Source organism: Catharus ustulatus, chromosome 29 (genome assembly GCF_009819885.2).
Source record: "Catharus ustulatus isolate bCatUst1 chromosome 29, bCatUst1.pri.v2, whole genome shotgun sequence".
Taxonomy (NCBI): domain Eukaryota; kingdom Metazoa; phylum Chordata; class Aves; order Passeriformes; family Turdidae; genus Catharus; species Catharus ustulatus.
The window spans coordinates 4,348,128-4,366,139 of NC_046249.1; the positions used below are offsets into that span (position 1 = coordinate 4,348,128).

At 52.5% G+C, this 18,012-nt stretch overlaps 1 protein-coding gene across 3 annotated transcripts; it reads left to right on the forward strand.

The window, feature by feature from the left end:
* Positions 1-868: 868 nt before the first annotated feature.
* On the forward strand, positions 869-17,829 carry ACSBG2 (acyl-CoA synthetase bubblegum family member 2). Of its 3 annotated transcripts, none has more exons than XM_033082427.1 (15): positions 869-912; positions 4,767-4,896; positions 6,875-6,954; positions 7,469-7,713; positions 8,949-9,037; positions 9,593-9,713; positions 10,153-10,233; positions 10,761-10,910; positions 11,383-11,559; positions 12,109-12,290; positions 12,505-12,738; positions 13,264-13,481; positions 14,589-14,728; positions 15,558-15,804; positions 16,398-17,829. In XM_033082427.1, the coding sequence occupies exons 2-15, from the start codon at positions 4,796-4,798 to the stop codon at positions 16,508-16,510; spliced, it is 2,178 nt and encodes a 725-aa protein (XP_032938318.1). In that variant the 5' UTR covers positions 869-912; positions 4,767-4,795; the 3' UTR covers positions 16,511-17,829. The 3 variants fall into 3 exon arrangements, with proteins under 3 accessions (XP_032938318.1, XP_032938316.1, XP_032938317.1); XM_033082425.1 differs by lacking the exon at positions 869-912 and adding an exon at positions 4,385-4,495; XM_033082426.1 differs by lacking the exon at positions 869-912 and adding an exon at positions 4,385-4,495 and having other exon boundaries at positions 7,472-7,713.
* Positions 17,830-18,012: the final 183 nt, after the last annotated feature.

Below are 18,012 nucleotides of genomic sequence, written 5' to 3' on the forward strand. Positions count from 1 at the left end.
AGCCCAATCCCGGTGTTTGGCACAGCCCAATCCCAGTGTTTGGCACACACAGCCCAATCCCAGTGTTTGGCACACACAGCAATCCCGGTGTGTGGCACAGCCCAATCCCGGTGTTTGGCACACACAGCAATCCCGGTGTTTGGCACACACAGCAATCCCGGTGTGTGGCACAGCCCAATCCCGGTGTTTGGCACAGCCCAATCCCAGTGTTTGGCACACACAGCAATCCCGGTGTTTGGCACACACAGCCCAATCCCGGTGTGTGGCACACAGAGCAATCCCGGTGTTTGGCACACACACACACAGCCCAATCCCGGTGTGTGGCACACAGAGCAATCCCGGTGTTTGGCACACACACACACAGCCCAATCCCGGTGTGTGGCACAGCCCAATCCCGGTGTTTGGCACACAGCCCAATCCCGGTGTTTGGCACAGCCCAATCCCGGTGTTTGGCACACAGCCCAATCCCGGTGTTTGGCACACAGAGCAATCCCGGTGTTTGGCACACAGCAATTCCGGTGTGTGGCACACAGAGCAATCCCGGTGTTTGGCACACACACACACAGCCCAATCCCGGTGTTTGGCACAGCCCAATCCCGGTGTTTGGCGCACACACACACAGCCCAATCCCGGTGTTTGGCACACAACCCAATCCCGGTGTCCCGGACACCACGCCGGGCATTGACCGCGGGTAACCCGCGCAGGGAGGGGGCGTGGCCCTGGTGTTATTGACAGCCCCTCATCCAATCCAGCACAGGGGGCGTGACTTCGTGTCTTCCCACCGCCGTCTCGCCCAATGGGAGGTCCCGAAAGGGCGGAGTGGGCGGGGCAAAGGGGAAAGGCCGCGTTGTAAAAGGCCCCGCCCGGCGGCGCGCGGGAACTGCTGAGGGGCCGCGCCCGCCGGGCCCGGAGGTAACGCGCGGTCCTAAAGCCCGGCCCCGGCTGGGGCTGAGGGAGGGAGTGAGGGAGGAGGGTCCCGGCTCCACACAGCCGCTCTGGGGATCCCCAGCCTCGCCTGGTGTGTGTGGGGTGCCCGCCCACCTCGGGGGTTTCGGTGTGGGGTTCGCCATCCCGGCAGATGCTTCTCGTGGTGTCCCGTTTGTGGGTGGGTGTCTGGGCAGCGCGGGGGAAATTCTCGCTGCTTTTGGTGAAATGAGCACAGGGTGGGTTGGGGGGGAGTGTCCCCCAGCCGCCGGTCAGAGGAGGTGGTGTGAGGAGAAGGGATCGCCCTTTCCCTGTGCTGTGCAGGAACTGATCGTGAAGGTGTCCTGAGAGTTTGGGATGGTTTGAGGTGACCTGAGAGTTTGGGGATGCTCTCTGAGGTGACCTGAGAGATGGGAATATTCTGTAAGGTGAGCTGAGTATTTGGGAGTGCTCTGTGAGGTGACCTGAGGGATCAGGGGTGCTCTGAGTGACCCAAGTGCTCGGCTCCCGGCCCCGCTGTGCTCCCAGGGGACACAGAGCCGGGTGAAAAGCAGGGCTGTGTTTCCTGCCCGGGGTGAGCCTTTCCCCGCGCTGTGCAGTGTGTCACATCGCTGTCTGTCAGCAGCTCAGCCCAGAGCAGCTGGGTGCAGCCTCCTGCTGAGCCTCACTGCTGGGGAATTCACCTGAAACGTGCCCTGCCCTGGAGAAGCAGTGCCCCTGGAAGGAGGGAGAGGTCTGTGGCTGTCTGCTGACCTGGTGATGCTCAGTGGGCCAAAAGCTCAGCTCTGAAGGTGTGCGGTGCTCAGGAGCCTGTCTGCAGTGGTGGCACTCACTCATCATCCTAAAGGGCTGAAGTTGCTTTTCCTCCTCTTTTCTCCACTGCAGCACCCAGAGAGCAGGGGGGAACTGTCCAGGACAAAACCTTCAGTGCTCAGGAAGCTTTTATCACTCCCTCTCCTAAAAACAGAGTTTATCTAAGAGGAAGAAGAGTGTGTTGCTCAGCTTTTGTTTCCTCACTCAGTGAGTCTTTAAAGAGAACAAAAGGCCCAAGTTTCTGTTTGGGTGATGATGTGGCAATTGCCTGGAGCTGTTCTGGACAGGGGCACAGCGGATGTGGTGCCTTTACCGGTTAAAAGAAACTGGCTGCAGGAAGCTGAGCGAGGCCCTGTTGGAAAATATCAAGTAGCTGATAACGCGCTCGGTAATTTGAATTTGAATTGGTGTTGTTGAAGCTCTGTGTGTGTTTTAGGTAAAGGTGTGTCCAAAGCCTTTGAAATGGAAACTCCACTCCTACACCCTTCACTGTCACAAGTCTGCACTTCCTCAGACCTTTATTCTGGTTTGTCAGTGAAGCCCCATAGTGGTTCCAAAGAAACACCCCATTTACAGTTCTTCTGGGTCAGTGTTCCCTCAAAGCAGAAGTGCTTTTATTTAAATGTTTTAAGGAGTCAGACAGGCTTAGTTAGAAGGGAGGTTTCTTCCTGCGGGTTTTTTGTTTGGGAGTGTGTTCTCCACGTTCTGTACACTGGTACATCACGGTCTGCTAATTGCTGAGGGAACAACGTGGGGTGGGAGCATTTGGTATCCAAAAGTTACACCTGGCTGGTGAACCGTGAATGGTTTGGGTTGGAAAGGAATTTAATTAAAGCTCATCCACTCCTAACCCTGGGACATGCGTGTTTTCCAGTGGCTGTGTTTGTAACTCAGCACCAGGGAGGGAAGGCCCGAGCTGCTGTGCTGAGCAAAGCTAGGGAAGGTCTGTATATGTTGGGAAATATTTGCTTCTCACCTGAATTTGCTGGATAAAATGCGTGTCTGGTTTGGGAGGCTGCACAGTCAGATTGCACTTCAGCTCATGGTGTGAATGTACCCCGGGTTGTGCACAGGGACAGCAGAACTCAGGGATGGTTTCCACTGGGAAGAGCTTTTCCCTCTTGGGTGACTGAAGGGGATGCAGAAAGCCTACGATGGAAAGGGAACTTAGAGGGATGGAGCAGCTCTGCTGGGAGGGAAGGATGGGAGAATTGGGACTCTTCAGCTGGAGAAGCTTTGGGGTGACCTCGTGATGGCCAGGAAGGGAGCCTGCAAGAAAATGAGTGACAGAGAGAAGGAGAGAGTTTGTTTGAAAGGGGCTGGAGTGCTGGGGGAATGGCTTCCACTGCCAGAGGGCAGGGTTAGAGCAGGAGTTAGTAGGAAGTTCTTCCCTGTGAGGGTGAGGAGACCTGGCACAGCTGTGGCTGCCCCTGGATCCCTGGCAGTGTCCAAGGCCAGGCTGGACAAGGCTTGGAGCAGCCTGGGATGGTGGAAGGCGTCCCTGCCCGTGTGGCACTGGATGGGCTTTGAGTTCCCTCCCAACCCAAACCATTCCATATTCCCTGACAGCAGCAGTGGGAACACCTCACCCTTTGGTTTGAACCTTTGCTGCTGCACTGATGCCCAGCCGGGGAGACAAACGCTGTAATTCCTGCAGATCCCAAAGCTTCCCTCGGGGACACTGGGTGCCCTGAGCCCCTCGTGAAAGTGGGAGCAGAATTGCTAAAGGGGGTCAGGAGTGATGGCCTGGGCTCTGCTCGGGTTTTCCTTGAACGAGAGGGGCCGTGGGGACAGCTCGGGTGGCACCGCGTGGCTTTGTGCTCCTCCGGGGCTGCAGATCCAACCCCGCCTCTCACACTGCCAATAAAGCTCTGATGTTAGCCCAGAACGGGCGTGCGACAGCATCTGCCGGGCTTTTTGCAGCCACGCATCCCCCTCTCGCAGAATTCAATATTTCTGGCGCGGTGACTCGCGAGCAGAGCGTGGCGTGAGCAGCGACGTGTCCTTGCGCACATGGCTGAGCGGAAAGGGGACGTCCCCTCCCGAGCCGTGTGCCTGTCCCCGAGCCGTGTGCTGTCCCCGAGCTGTCCCTGCCCTGCCTTTCCCCTCTCACCACAGGCTGCAGCGTGCCGCCTCGCATTTATGGCATAAAAAGATTCTTTTTTTCCCCTCATCGAACATCATGCCCCTCGCATCACGCGATTTAAATGTGTCTGTGTAATGCGAGTACAAAATAGCAGCCTGAACTGCACTTCTTAGAGAGAGCAAGGATAATGGGGTTCATCTCCAATCGGTTTAAAATCCCTTGAAACAATTAAAGATCAGCCTGGCGACTTAGAAGCATCAAAGGTTTTTGTTGAGTGTAAACCTTAAATAAAATCAGCGTTTAGAAAACACTTCGTTAAGACCATGAAATCACCCAAGACAAAGTGCTGAAAGCAGCGTTGGAACCACAAAAAAAAAAAAAATCTGGAAAATAACGCTAATATTGATGCAAACAAACGAAATATGAGGTGTCCCAGGGCTGTGTCCCCCCAGGCAGCCGCGATCCCCGGTGTGCAGGCGTGGGGCCAGAGCCTCCTTAAGAGAGGCGGTGTGGGGTGACAAGCCGCTTCCAATTGCAAGGCAGCAGCACATGACATAAGATGCTCCAGATCTGCCTCCTGGGCGCTAGTTTAAAAATAAAGGATATTACACGTCGGGCTCGGCGCGGTGCGGAGCGGCTGCGGAGGGGAGGCTGCGGGAAGGGCGATGCGTGGTGAGGCTGCGGGGATGGGGGGGGGGGTGAGCCGAGCTTTTGGGACGGCATTTGGGGTAAAAACAGCGCGGAATTGAAATAATTCGGCTCGTGGTGCTGTTGGGGAGCTGTGGGTGTCACGCTGTTTTTTTGAGCTGTCAGAATTTCCTGTAGTTCAGGCAAATGCAGCAAGCTCGAGTTGTGCCTCTTTGGGGTTGCCTCGCTCACGTCAGTGGAGCTGCTTTGCCGTGACGTTTGGCTGTATTTTAATTTTCCAAGCCTGTTTTTGCAGGGACAGTGCTGTGTGAGTCAGAGGCGAGGATGGCACTTGCAGAACCAGTCTCCGTGGTTTATTGCAATTCAGCTCTCCAAGGGAACTGTGAGGTGCCACGGGAAGATGTGCTGCTCAACTCTTCACCCAGGTTTGTCTAATCTAGGATTTTATTTACCCTGTTAGGACCTGTGTATATAGTTTGTGTTCTACCATGCTTGCTTTGATTAATTAAAATGATTTTGGAAGAGCCCTGCCTCTGCAGGGAACAGCTCATGTGCTGTACCTACACTGATCTCAAACTCCTGCTGGTGAGAGGCTGCTTAGATTTACAGACTAAAGAGGAGATTAGGGTCTATATCTCAGCACAGCATAATGGGATCTAGCTGACTAAAACCTCGTTACCTAAATTTTTGGGGCTGTATTGAATTACATGTCATAAGGGGGAGAAAAGGATGACTTGATTGACTGTGAGGGAAATAGCTGGGGCTTTTCTACTCTTATTACTGGGTCATTTGCATGCTTTGATCATAAAAGCTGGTGGAGAAATGGTGCAGAACTATTGCAACTGAGGATTAATTTGAGCTGAAAAATGTTCTCAATAATGAGGAGGGAGCACAGAGGTGGGAATATCTCATAATCCCCTTGGGGGAAATAAAGAAATTATTTACTCAACCCTGGTTGCTGGTTTGCAGATTAGTTCAGAGAAGCAGTTCTGCTTTAGGACAGGACATGGGATCAACCAAGTCAGATCTTCCCTGGGCCTTAAACCTCCTCATATGCCCAAAGCAGTCATAGCTGACTGTTCCCTAGAAATTCAGAATAAATGTAGATTAGAGGGAGGAGATTTCCCCCTTACCCTGAAATGCTGGATTGTCTTGTCTCTGGCCTGGTAGAAAGGAAGTGAAAGGTAGGACTTGGTGGGAGCCTTGCCTGGCTTAGGCTGAGGAGTTTGTGTGGGCCCAGAGGAGCTCTCAGCTGTGTGCAGGGACTGTGATGGGCAGAGCCAGGGCTCCTTTCTGCCCCAGAGCTGCCCCTGCAGTGTTGGAGTCATTGTGATGTCAGGGCCCTTCTGGAAGAGCCTGGGCTTGGTGCTGCAGGTGTTGCTGTGGGGAAGGGAAAACACCAGCCTGGAGAAACAACATCTGTGTGATGGGCTGAGGCAAAGGGCTGGTAGGGCAGGGCAGGATGGAGAGTTTGGGTCTCTGCAGTGTAACCTTAAATCAGCTAAAACTCAGAGCTCAGTGCTCTGCCCATGGTCCTGGCAGGGCACTGCCCAGGGCAGGGAACAAAGCAGCAGCTGCCTGCTGGGAGGGTGGGATTCCAAAATCTCACTGGGTCTGGCTTCCAGCTCCTGCTGTCAAGGAGACTTGGTTATCCCTTACCCTCCTCATTGGGGCTGGGATGGCTGCATGGCTCATTGCAGAGGGATGGAGTGAGAACAGTTTTGCAACAGGCAAATGGTGCTTCACCAGCTCTGCAGGGCTGAAAGTGAAAGGACAGCTCAGCTGGGAGGAGCATGGCTGGAGCACATGGGCTTGAGCCTGTTTCTGTTTCTTCCCAAGCATCTGGTGGGAGCACTGGCTTTAATAGCAATACCTAAGAACAAGATTTCCTGTTGAATCAATTTCCTGCTCTTTGCAGGAAATCTCTGTGGGTTTCCCCATGGGGTGACTCCAGAGTGTCCCCAGGGCCTCTCCTGTTGTTGGACTCACATACTGCAGACAGGAGATGAGTTCCAGATCCAAGTGTCCCTTCCTGCCCCCCTTCTCCTCCTCCTCCCAGCTGCAGACTCTTTGTCTCAGGCACCTGGAGCAGACTTTAGGAATTAAATGATGGCTGTTTTTGGGATGATGTTTATGCATTCCTCTGCAGCTTGTCTGCAATGAAAGCTGCAATTAGGACAACACTCATGTGTTCAAAACCAGCACAGGCAGAGCTTGCACACTCAGAGGTACCTGCTCCATTGCTGGGGCCTTGCAGGGTAGTGAATTAATAAAGTCACCTGCAGAACATCAGGAATCACTTTGACATCCAAGGACTGAGTGACATTAAGGGATGGAGCAAACCTGCCTGTGGCAGGCAGCCCTCAGAGTTCTCATCCAGGGATAATTCCTTTTGCCTTGCAGAACTGCTGAGCCACACAACAGTGAGCCAGGGGAAGATTCCAAGATGGAGACATCTCAGGTGAAGTCACTCGGTCCCAAAGGTGAGTGGATGGAAATTTGGGGGCTGTTGCAACAAGAGAGGGATTTGTCAAACCATGACAATGGAAGAAGCAGCTCAGGTTGCAGGATGGGCTGTACAGAAGTGTCTGGAACTCAGACTTTAAAGCACAGCTGTGCTTCAAGGATTGAATAGGCAGTGCCAGTGCCTGGTGCTCATCCACCAGGTACCAGTGTCCTGCTTTCAGTCCTCCTTAAAAGAAAACAATTAAAAACAACAGAGTATAAGATGCAGGAAACTTTCACCTTACCAGTACAAGAGCCTTAGGGCAGTAGAGCAGTAAGTGAGAAATGTTTAACAAAATTTGAAAGTGATCTAGAGGCTTCTAGTCTAAAATACTGGGGGTCATCTGGCAAAATTGCCACGAAGAAAGGGTCAAAAAAAGGGGTGTGGGAGGGGGTGTAACAGCATTTGCTTTCATATGCTTGGGACTTGTGTTTCTATTGCTGTTATGGCAGCAGATGCTGATGATGGTGCTGAACACTTTTGTTTCAAAGCAGCCTTCTCCAACCCTGGCTCCAGTGTGTGGACAACACGCCGTGATGGAGAGGTCAGGCTGAGGATGGAGGAGCAGGGCATTGGCAGCGAGGCCCCAAAGACTGTGCACCAGCTCTTGCAGGAAAGTGTCAACAAATACAGTGACTTTTATGCCCTTGCATCCAAAAAGGATGGCCAGTGGACAAAGCTGACATACAAGATGTACTATGATGAGTGCTGGAAAGCAGCCAAAAGCTTTCTAAAGGTAAGAGTTTGTTCAATTCTCTGTGCAGGTTCACAGGATCCTAATATCAGCCTGGTTTGGGTGGGAAGGGACCTTAAAGTCCATCCAGTGTCATCCCTGCCATGGCAGGGACACCTTCACTGTCCCAGGCTACTCCAAGCCCCATCCAGCCTGGCCCTGGACACTGCCAGGGATCCAGGGGCAGCCACAGCTGCTCTGGGCACCCTGTGCCAGGGCCTCCCCACCTTCACAGCCAAGAATTTCTTCCCAATATCTGATGTAAATCTCTCTTCTTTTAATTTAAAACTATTCTTCCTTTTGCTACCACTGTGGAAAACATGAAGTTTAATGTTCACTCATTTAAGTGCTAGAATGGCTGCAGCCAAGTCTGTCTTAAACCTGCAAATTCCCTGAGTGCAGATGAGTCTGAGAGTGACAGGGAAGTACCTGAACATGCTATGGACACCTTGGTATTGAATTTTTTTGACAGTCCACATTTAACCAAGAAGAAAGGATGTAAGGAAACATTTAAAGTGATGTGTTTGAGGTGTCTGGCAAACCTGGACACTGCCCTCCAGAGGCATGGAAGGGTTCATCTTTCTATGAAAATATCTTCAAGGGATGCTTACAAACCAGCCTCAAATGTCCCACACGGCCCAACCTTTTGTTTGTGCTGCTGGAATTGGGACACTTGGAGGCAGAAACCAACACTGCCTGTTTTTACTGTTGGGATCAAGTCTTATCTCTTCAAGTTAAGGCCAGCCTGGTTTTACTCCTGGGGTGGAATCTTCTGGGACAAAACCAGTGTCTGGCTGAGGGAGTTAAAGACTGGGACTCCAGGAGCTGGAATTTCATAGCCAGTGTGACTTCCCTGGCCATTATTAATGTCTGACATTCCCAGCTTGTACCAAATGTCCCAGGAGGTGTTGCCTGACTTCACCTCTCAGCTCCTCGTGCCCAGCCCAAGGGGAACTGGTAACCCTGGGTTGCAGGTTTCTTTTTCTGTTAGTGAATTCCAGTGAGCCAGTCTTTCCAAGGGCAGACTCAGCAAACCCCAATTTTCCTTCCCACTTACAGTGAGGCAGGGATGTCAAACTCTGTGGTCCCATCTTGGCTGCTGGGGAGTTTTTCAGTGGGAATTACCCCATGAGGGACCTGAACTCTTCCCTCAGTGCTGTGCTCAGAGCAGAGATCTGAGCCCTGAGCTTTGTCCAGAGGAGAAGCCAGGCTGCTGTAATGCCATCTCTTGTTTACAGCTGGGGCTGGAGCGTTTCCATGGAGTGGGCATCCTGGGATTTAATTCTGCAGAGTGGTTCATTGCTGACATTGGAGCTATCCTTGCAGGGTAAGACTCTTGTTTCTTGCCATGCATTTTGCTTTGGCAGGCAGAGAGTGACTGCAGTATTCACATGAGAAACAGGTTTTGATTAAAACACCAGTAAAACAAATTAAAAGAAAAAAAACAAACCAAATTGCTTATATTTGGGTTTAATGAAGGTAGATAGAAGCTGAACTGTTTCACAATGAATTAATGAGACAAAAATTAAATTTTTTTAGCCAGCTGCTTCTCTCAAAATAAGATGACCAGTAGGTTAATTCAGAAGCATTCTTATGTACACAGTGATTAAAATATGGTGGGAAATGCCAGAGAATCCCGTGGCTGGATTGTGATATCTGCCTTCCACATGAGATATTTTAGTCCCTCACACCACTCTTGACATTTCCCATGACCCAAAACAGAATCTTTCCTCTTGGAATTAAGCCTTTCCTCCTTAGTTGTCATTTTATGGGATATTCTTCTTAAAGTTTTTTCTCTGAAATTGTCTGAATTTTACCAGCAATTCTGCTTGTCCTCTAACTCTGTGTTTTGCTTTTCTGTTTTGTTTTTTCCCTTTTCCAGGGGATTTGCTGTTGGGATCTACACTACAAACTCTCCTGAGGCCTGTCATTATGTAGCTGAGAACTGCAGTGCCAACATTATAGTGGTGGAAAACCATAAACAGCTGCAGAAAATCTTAGAAGTAATTATGTTTTTTATATGGCTGGGGGTTACAGCAAGCTATTGACAGATGTGGGAGGGTAAAATGCTGTGGGAGGGCAGTGCTGGGTCTGAGAGCAGAGGTGAATTCCTTGGGGTGCTCCCTGCTCCAGCCAGGTGAGCTGTCACTGCCACTGTGTCTCACAAGAGGTTCAGTGGTGCTTTCACTTCTTAAAAGCCTTGGGCTTAAAATAGAGGAAACCAAAATGAACAACTGAGCATCCTCTAGGTTGTCTGGCAACATCCCAGCCCAAATTATAACTGTTTTAGTGAGGCAAACCCATTCTTTCAGGAGCACAGATGGGATTCTCTTGGCTTTACGTAAAGTGGCAAATATGAGGAGCATTCTAAGTGGGGTTACAGAGGCCTGGAAGGGACAAGCAGCATTTGCTCCTTCTCACAAATCTCCCTTCCTCACACAGATTGAAGACAGACTACCTCATCTGAAGGGCATTGTCCAGTATGGGGAGGAGATCAAAGAGAAGAGACCAAAACTATACTCGGTAAGTGCTGGGCTTTTCCACAGCTTTTAAGTCCTGGTTGTGTTCAGCTGTCAGGCTGTCACCTGCTGTGGGGCCTTAAACATCTGGTCCTTAAACACCTGTCCATGGCAGGGCCTTGGAATGAGATGATCTTTAAGGTCCCTTCCAAGGCAAACCAGCCTGGAGGTCTGTGACTGATCACGAGATGCCCTGAGCTCTGTTGGCTGTGGTGGGCAGGAGGTGTCAGCTCTTGTGCAACCTGGATAATCCCTGTTGTAAAAGGGCTGTGAGCCTACTGACCTTTGTCAGGCACCTCGGGGCCCACAGTTACTCCAGGGAGTTGCTACAGAGCTGTAAAGCTGCTGGGGTGGGTCTGTGTCCTTTCTGCTTCTCCCTGTGTCAGCCAGAAAACTCTCTGGGGTGACTGTGTGGATTTCCAGCCTCTTCCAGAGGTGTGGACAGGAGAGCAGCTTCCCTCTTTTGGTGTGTAGCAAAGAGTTTCATTTTTCCTGTGAGTGTGAGGGACTGAGCTCTTCTGTTCCCTGCAGTGGAGGGAGTTCATGGAGCTGGGCAGGGACATGCCGGACTCGCGGCTCCGTGAGATCATCGCGTCCCAGAAACCCAACCAGTGCTGCACCCTCATCTACACCTCGGGCACCACGGGGCAGCCCAAGGGCGCCATGCTCAGCCACGACAACGTGAGTGCCCAGTGCCAGCCAGCAACTGAGACCTCAGAGCATCCTGAGCAGGGAGGGACCCTCAGGGATCATCAGAGCAGCCCCTGGCCCTGCCCAGACCCCCCAACAATCCCACCCTGAGCATCCCTGAGAGCGGTGTCCAAACGCTCCTGGAGCTCTGGCAGCCTTGGGGCCAGGACCATTCCCTGGGGAGCCTGGGCAGTGCCCAGCGCCCTCGGGGGGAAGAACCTTTCCCTGAGCTCCATGCCAAGCCCTGACACAGCTCCAGCCCTTCCTGGGCTCCTGTCCCTGTCCCAGAGCAGAGCTCAGCCCCTGCCCCTCTGCCTCCCCTCGGGAGGAGCTGCAGCCCCCGAGGAGTCTCCCCCCACTCTCTCCTCCTGCTGCTGTTAATGCCCCAGGGTGCTGTAGCTGTGTTGTCCCTGTGTGTTGTGTGCTGTCCCTGCTCTGAAGGCCCTGTGTGTTCCTGTTGCAGCTGACGTGGACAGCAGCAGTGGCCGGACGCTTCATCGCGCTGAGCGATGCCCACGACAGGCAGGAGCACGTGGTCAGCTACCTGCCCCTCAGCCACATTGCTGCACAGATGTGTGATATCTGGGCAGCCATGACCTTCGGGGTGCAAGTTTACTTTGCCCAGCCAGATGCATTGAAGGTAAAAAAATAAGATAATAAACTTATACTCATGCACCTGCTTGAGCTGGGGTGGGTGTTTGAAATAAGGCTCTGCTATCCCGTGGTTCTGTCAGCTTTCCTAGCTGGGTTTGCTTTGCCCACTGACCAGCTGCCCCTGTTGGTTTGACTGGAGCCTGACCTTTACCTTTTGACTCAGTCACAAACTGGGAGAAGCTGACCCAGCACTTCTCAACTGGGAGCTGCTGAGTTCTTGCCTGACACCTGGTGCCACATCCAGAACTGGTTGAGAAACAGCCTTGTGTTTGTTCTGCCCACATTGCACCATGGCCCAGCTAAACCTGAGTCCTCACTAAGGATTCTTGTGTCAGCACTGAAAGAATTGACCTTTGCTCCCTTCCCAGTTCCCACTGGAATGCCTCAGGGGTTCCCTTCTCTTGGAGGCGCTGCAAAAAAACAAAACAATTTCTCAAAACTGATGCAGACTCCCAAGTTTTTACTAATGATCAGTACTGACCTGAAGTCTGCAGTGAATAATTCTAAAAACTGCATTAAATCCTTCCTCTCTCAGGGCAGCTTGGTGGAGACCCTGCGGGAAGTGAGGCCAACTGCTTTTCTGGGAGTTCCTCGTGTCTGGGAAAAAATGGAAGAGAAAATGAAATCTGTGGGCATGAAAGCCTCAGCACTCCGAAGGAGAGTGGCCTCGTGGGCCAAGGAAGTGGGGCTGCAGACCAACCTCAAGAGGATGAATGGGTAATTATGGGTAATTACACTTCAGGGATGCTGATGAGTTTTAGGAGAACTTTACTGTCATAATTCCATCCAGAATTATATCCCATGTGGCAGGCCAGTGGCACTTGTACCTGAGGGGGAGCAGCTAGGACTGGAGGGGGGGTACAATGCATTATTCTATGGGATGAGCTGCAGTAGGATGAAGATAAAAGGATTTTCCCTTTTCCTGGTGCAGGTGCTCCGAGGTGCCCGTGAATTTCCGCCTGGCCAGGCAGTTGGTGTACGGGAAGGTGCGCAAGGCCCTCGGGCTGGACCGCTGCACCAAGTGCTACACAGGGGCTGCTCCCATCACCAGAGACACCCTGGAATTCTTTCTGAGCCTGAACATTCCTGTGCTGGAGCTCTATGGGATGAGTGAGAGCTCTGGGCCTCACACCATCTCCCTACCTCACGCCTTCAAGCTCGGCAGGTGAGCACTGTCCTGGGAGCAGGGGGAGTGGAGGGTCCTGCCTTGACACTGGAAGGTCACTGGGAGCCACATCACAGGTGAAGAGATCTGCCAAGGGCAGCAGCAGCAGGGATATGTGAATTTACCTTGGCTGGGTTCTGTGGGAGCTGGGGAAGGAGTGGGGGCTGATGGGATGAAGGAAGAATTGGTAACTCCAATTGGTGACTTCACTTTAATGCAAATGACTGAAGGGTGCAGGGTGTCTTTGAATGGCTTGTTCAGGCTGCACAGTGAAAGTTTGCTGCCAAGGACATAAATCTGCTTATTGAAAGCTCAGGAGTTGAGAACAATGAGGGCAGAGCAGCAGGTGTGTGAGCACTGCTCTCTGCAATAGCAGCTCTTTCTGCAGCTGCCCTTACAGAGCAGATGCCTTTGAAGCTCTTTGCTGGGGCTTTGTTCAAACCCTTCAGTTTGAGAGGTGCTGCTGTAACCTCTGCTTGAATCCAGCTTAAAATAAATGAATCCTTGCTCTGTGCTCTGTTTCAGCTGTGGGAAGGAGCTGACAGGCTGCTACACCCTGATCCATAAACCAGACAAGGATGGCATTGGGGAGATCTGTTTCTCAGGGAGGCACATCTTCATGGGCTACCTGAACATGGAGGACAAAACCAAAGAGGCCATCGATGAGGATGGCTGGCTGCACTCAGGGGACCTGGGCAAGCATGACAAGGATGGATTCCTCTTCATCACAGGCAGAATTAAAGGTAACACATCCCTTGACTTGATGTTGTGCAGCACTGTGGGATCAGAGAGTTGTTAATGTTGGGAAAGACCTCATGGAGCCCAACTAACCCACGTCCCCAGTTTCCACATCTTTGAAATCCTTCCAGGGATGGTGACTCCACCACTGTCCTGGGCAGCCTGTTCCAATGCTGAACAGTGAAGAAATTTTTCCCAATATCCAACTCAAACCTCCTCTGGTACAGGGGAGGCTCTGCTGGTTGTGTGGTTGTGACTTGCACAGAAAAAATACTGAAATCTTTCTCCTCCTGTAGTGTCCACATCAATGTGGCTGCAGGGTGTCCTGCCCTGTGGTGGGAGGAGAGGGGCAGCCTCTGCAGCCAGAGTGTGTTTGCAGTGGGGGAGAAGCCCTCTGATTGCAGCACCAGTGCAGTTAATGCTTTGTGGGCTTGTTTTACCTGCAGCTCCCTGAGTTTCAGGAGCTTTGCTGGGTGACCTCCAAGGAAAACAGCAGCTTAACACTGTTGTGCAAAGTGCCTTGTCACAGTGTGGCTCTTGGGACAGCAGAGCAGTCTGAGCAATCCCAGACAAAGCCAAGGCCACTCAGCCTTCAGCCCTCAAAAAGAGAGGGGTGCTCGTGTGGAGGGGTGCTCTCAGGAGATTGAGAATGGGGCTCCCCTCTGCTCTGCAGCACAAGGGAACCTCCTTTCACTTCAGTTTCTGACAATCTGGGAGCCTACTTAGGTGCCTTAGAAGCCCAGGGGTCTGTGCCAGGTGCCAAGGGGCTCACTCTGCACTGCCAGACTGCAAACACCCCTGGAGCACCAAGGAAGCTTTGGCTGTGTGTGAACAGCTCCTGTTCCTCTCTCCAGGCCTGCTGGAGTCATGGCACCAGCACTGAGGCTGGAAAAGCCCTTTAAGATCATTGGGTACAGCACCCCCAAGGCCACCACTAAACCACATCCCCACCTTCTGAACACTTCTGGGGATGTCACCCTGTGCCTTTCCCAGTCCTGATGTGCTCCCTTCTCCAGCTCTGCTGACACAGACTCACTGTTTGAGTTGAGTTGTTTCAGATTGTGGGAAGGGGAGAAGCTCCAAGCATTAATCAGGATTTGATTGTTTTCCAGAGCTCATCATCACTGCAGGAGGTGAGAACATTCCTCCTGTTCCCATCGAGGATGCCGTCAAGAATGCTGTTCCCATCATCAGCAATGCCATGTTGGTTGGAGACAAAGCCAAATTCCTTTCTATGCTCCTGACACTAAAGGTAATGGAAAACAGGATGGGGATCCACCACCTGTGCTGCTGAATCTGATTAATTCCAGGGAGGAGAAGTTGTTACACATTTTTGTGTCTTGTGGAGAGAGGAGTCCAGAGCACAATTGGCTGTAGCTGAAAGCACAGAGTTGTCACCTGCTCAGACCATCAGGCCCTGCTGTTGTTCAGGGCAGCTTTTTCTGTGCCACACAGGGCAGGAAGAAACAGAAATTAAAAACCCACAAGTGAGCTGGAAAAGGAAACCCTTCAGTTCTCCTCTGCTGTTTCAGTCTCTCCTAGAGCAGTCTGGGAGCTAAAAAGCTGTCAAGGATTTCTTTGTCAGACTCTGGCTTTAAACTCCACCAGGACACATCTGTCAGTCTGTGCTGGGTGTCAGAGTGGGAATTGCTCCTTGGTGAGACTGAGGCCAACAGCCTTGGCCTGGGGCAGGAGACCTGAGCCAGGCCCTGGAGGTGGCCCTGCTGCACTTGTCATGGTTCAGTGCTGTGTGTGACTTCCAAAGTGTAGGGAAGTAAATTGTGCTCCAGAAAAGGTCTGGAAAAAAGTGATTAACTTTGGATAGCACAGGAGGATGAGCTCTGTACCCTGCTGGCTCCTGAGCAGGCAGATCTGAGGGGGGTTATCTGTGTTTTGTCCCAAAATTCCATTGGGAATTCCACTCCATTCCCCCAGCCAGGGATTGGATGAGATCTTGGATGAGGTGGGGTTGGAGTGGGGTGGGGAAGGGACCCAGGAATGGTCCCAGAGCTGGGCTGGAACTCCTTGGTGCAGAGGCCTCAGGTGCTCAGCAGTGCTCAGGGATCTGTTGTTGCCTGCAGTGCGTTGTGGATGCAGAAACGGGCGAGCCCACAGATGACCTCAGCCCAGAAGCTCTGGAATTCTGTCAGAAGCTGGGCAGCAAGGCCACCAAGGTCTCAGAAATCATCAGCAGCAAAGACAAGGCCATCTATGCTGCCATCCAGAAAGGGATCTCTGCTGTCAATGAGGGAGCTGTGTCCAATGCCCAGAAAGTCCAGAAGTGGGTCCTGCTGGAGAAGGACTTTTCCCTCTTTGGTGGAGAGCTTGGTGAGTGGTGGGGGGGTGTCTGGACTTTGCCTGTGCCCCTTGCCTGGCTGTTGAACATCAACACAACCACGAGCCCCGATGCACAGAGCTGCCCTTGGCCTTTCCTCACTGTGGCTTTTCCATGTGGCAGTTTGGGGTGGCATGAACTGGGGTGAATTCCCACTCCTGCCCAGCAGCACTGAGTGGAGCAGCACTTACCCTTGTGCTCTGCCTCTTGCAGAGTTATGGAACATCCTGAGCTGGGAGGGACCCTCAGGGATCATCAGAGCAGCCCCTGGCCCTGCCCAGACCCCCCAACAATCCCACCCTGAGCATCCCTGAGAGCGGTGTCCAAATGCTCCTGGAGCTCTGGCAGCCTTGGGACCATTCCCTGGGGAGCCTGGACAGTGCCCAGCACCCTCTGGATGCTGCTGTGCTGTTTCAGCTCACAGGGGAATGGAGGGAGGTTCTATTAAACCCAAAGAGAAATGCAGAATGGGTCAGGCCTGGTGGGTGCCCCCAGTGGTTCCCTCCCCATTAACCCTGTGCTGGTTCCCTCCCCATTAACCCTGTGCTGGTTCCCTCCCCATTAACCCTGTGCTGGTTCCCCACAGGCCCCACCATGAAGCTGAGGAGGCCAGTGGTGACTCAGAAATACCAGGAGCAAATTGCTCAGTTTTACACGGACATCGAAACCCCCTCGGGGGAGCCCTCGCATCGGACATAGAGCCCGGGGCTGGAACCATTCCGAGGACACTCCCAGCTGCCCAGGAAGGATTCCCTGGATCCTGTTGAAATAAAGGCTCAGCCTTCTGGCAGCCCCTCGGTGCCGCTTTGCTGTCCCTGTCCTGCCCTGCAGTGTGGTGAGCGTGGTCCTGCCCATGTTCTGTGTCTTGTGTCCCAGGCTGGGATATCCCAAATATCTCAGCTCGGTGGTTTTTATTTCCGTTTTTATAAGGGCGATACAATGTTTACCTTAAATCCATGTTATGTTTTAACCAAAGTTTTCTTTTCTGGAGATGAATGTAAAAGAGGAGCTGCAAATCAGGAGCTGCCCCTTCCCTGCTAAGGGACAAAGGCAGATTTCATTTTCTAGCAGTGTCCTCACTCCCTGCTGCACGTTTCCCTGCATGCTGATGGCATCCATATTATTTTAAATCTCCTTTCCCACAAAGTATTCCTGTCTGAGATGACAAATGCTGGGTGACTACACACAGCAGTGGAGGTGGAACCTCACATGAACTGGGTTTGTCTGTGCAATATTTTGAGTTTGTTTTACCTTTTTGAGTTATAATGAAGCCATAAATTGTACTGTTGAAGCTGTACCCATGGCTGGTATTCTGGGAAGTGATTTACTCCAGGGATTATTTATAAGGCTGTGTACAATGTGTGAAATCTGTCTGTGTCTTACAATCCAGAAATGTTGTAGTGTCTGAAATGGGGAGCTCCAGAGTGGAGGGTGGGGGTGAGGCTCTGTACCTGTGCTTGGGGACAGGAGCTGGTGCTGGGAGCTCAGGCTGCTGCTCCTGAGGGTCTGTGAGCAACCAGCCCAGAGCTGTGAGGCTCCTTCATGGTGAATTCACTGACTGACAGTGAACTCTGGTGGACACACACTCCCCACCTGCCAGGCTGGAGGGAAGCAGCTGTAGCCAGGAGCTGCTCTGCTCTGTGCTAAGTGCTCAGCAGGGTTTGTTCCAGGCTGTCCCATCCCAGCAGGAGCAGGAGTGCCTGTGCCATGGCTCATTTCAAACCAGCAATCCTTCCCTGAGCACGGGCAGGCAGCCCAGCTGAGCCCCAGCACCATTTCCTATGGAAAGGAGCAGCACTGGGAGGAGGTGGGGACAGCTCAGTGCTGGTGTCACAGCAGGGCTGGGCTCAGGGTGCCTCAAACACAAACCTGTCTCTGCTTTGGGTCAGTGCTGGAAGGGTGGGAATGCACTGCTGGAACTGCAGCTCATCCTCAGGGTGTGCTGAGCTGCCTGGAGCTGCTGTGTCCAAGTGTGTGCAGAGCAATGTGAAATAAACTCCTGCAGTTGTGTCTCTTCACTCTCCCTCCTCGTTCCTGGGATGGAGCAGGGCCCGGGCTGGGGCTGGGGCGGGTTTGCCTCGGGCAGGGAGAGCCCGGCTGAGCTGTGCTGGGCAGTGCCAGGGCTGGAGCTGCTCCCGGGGCAGACAGGGACAGGGACACTCCCACCCTGAGCTGTGCTGGGCAGTGCCAGGGCTGGAGCT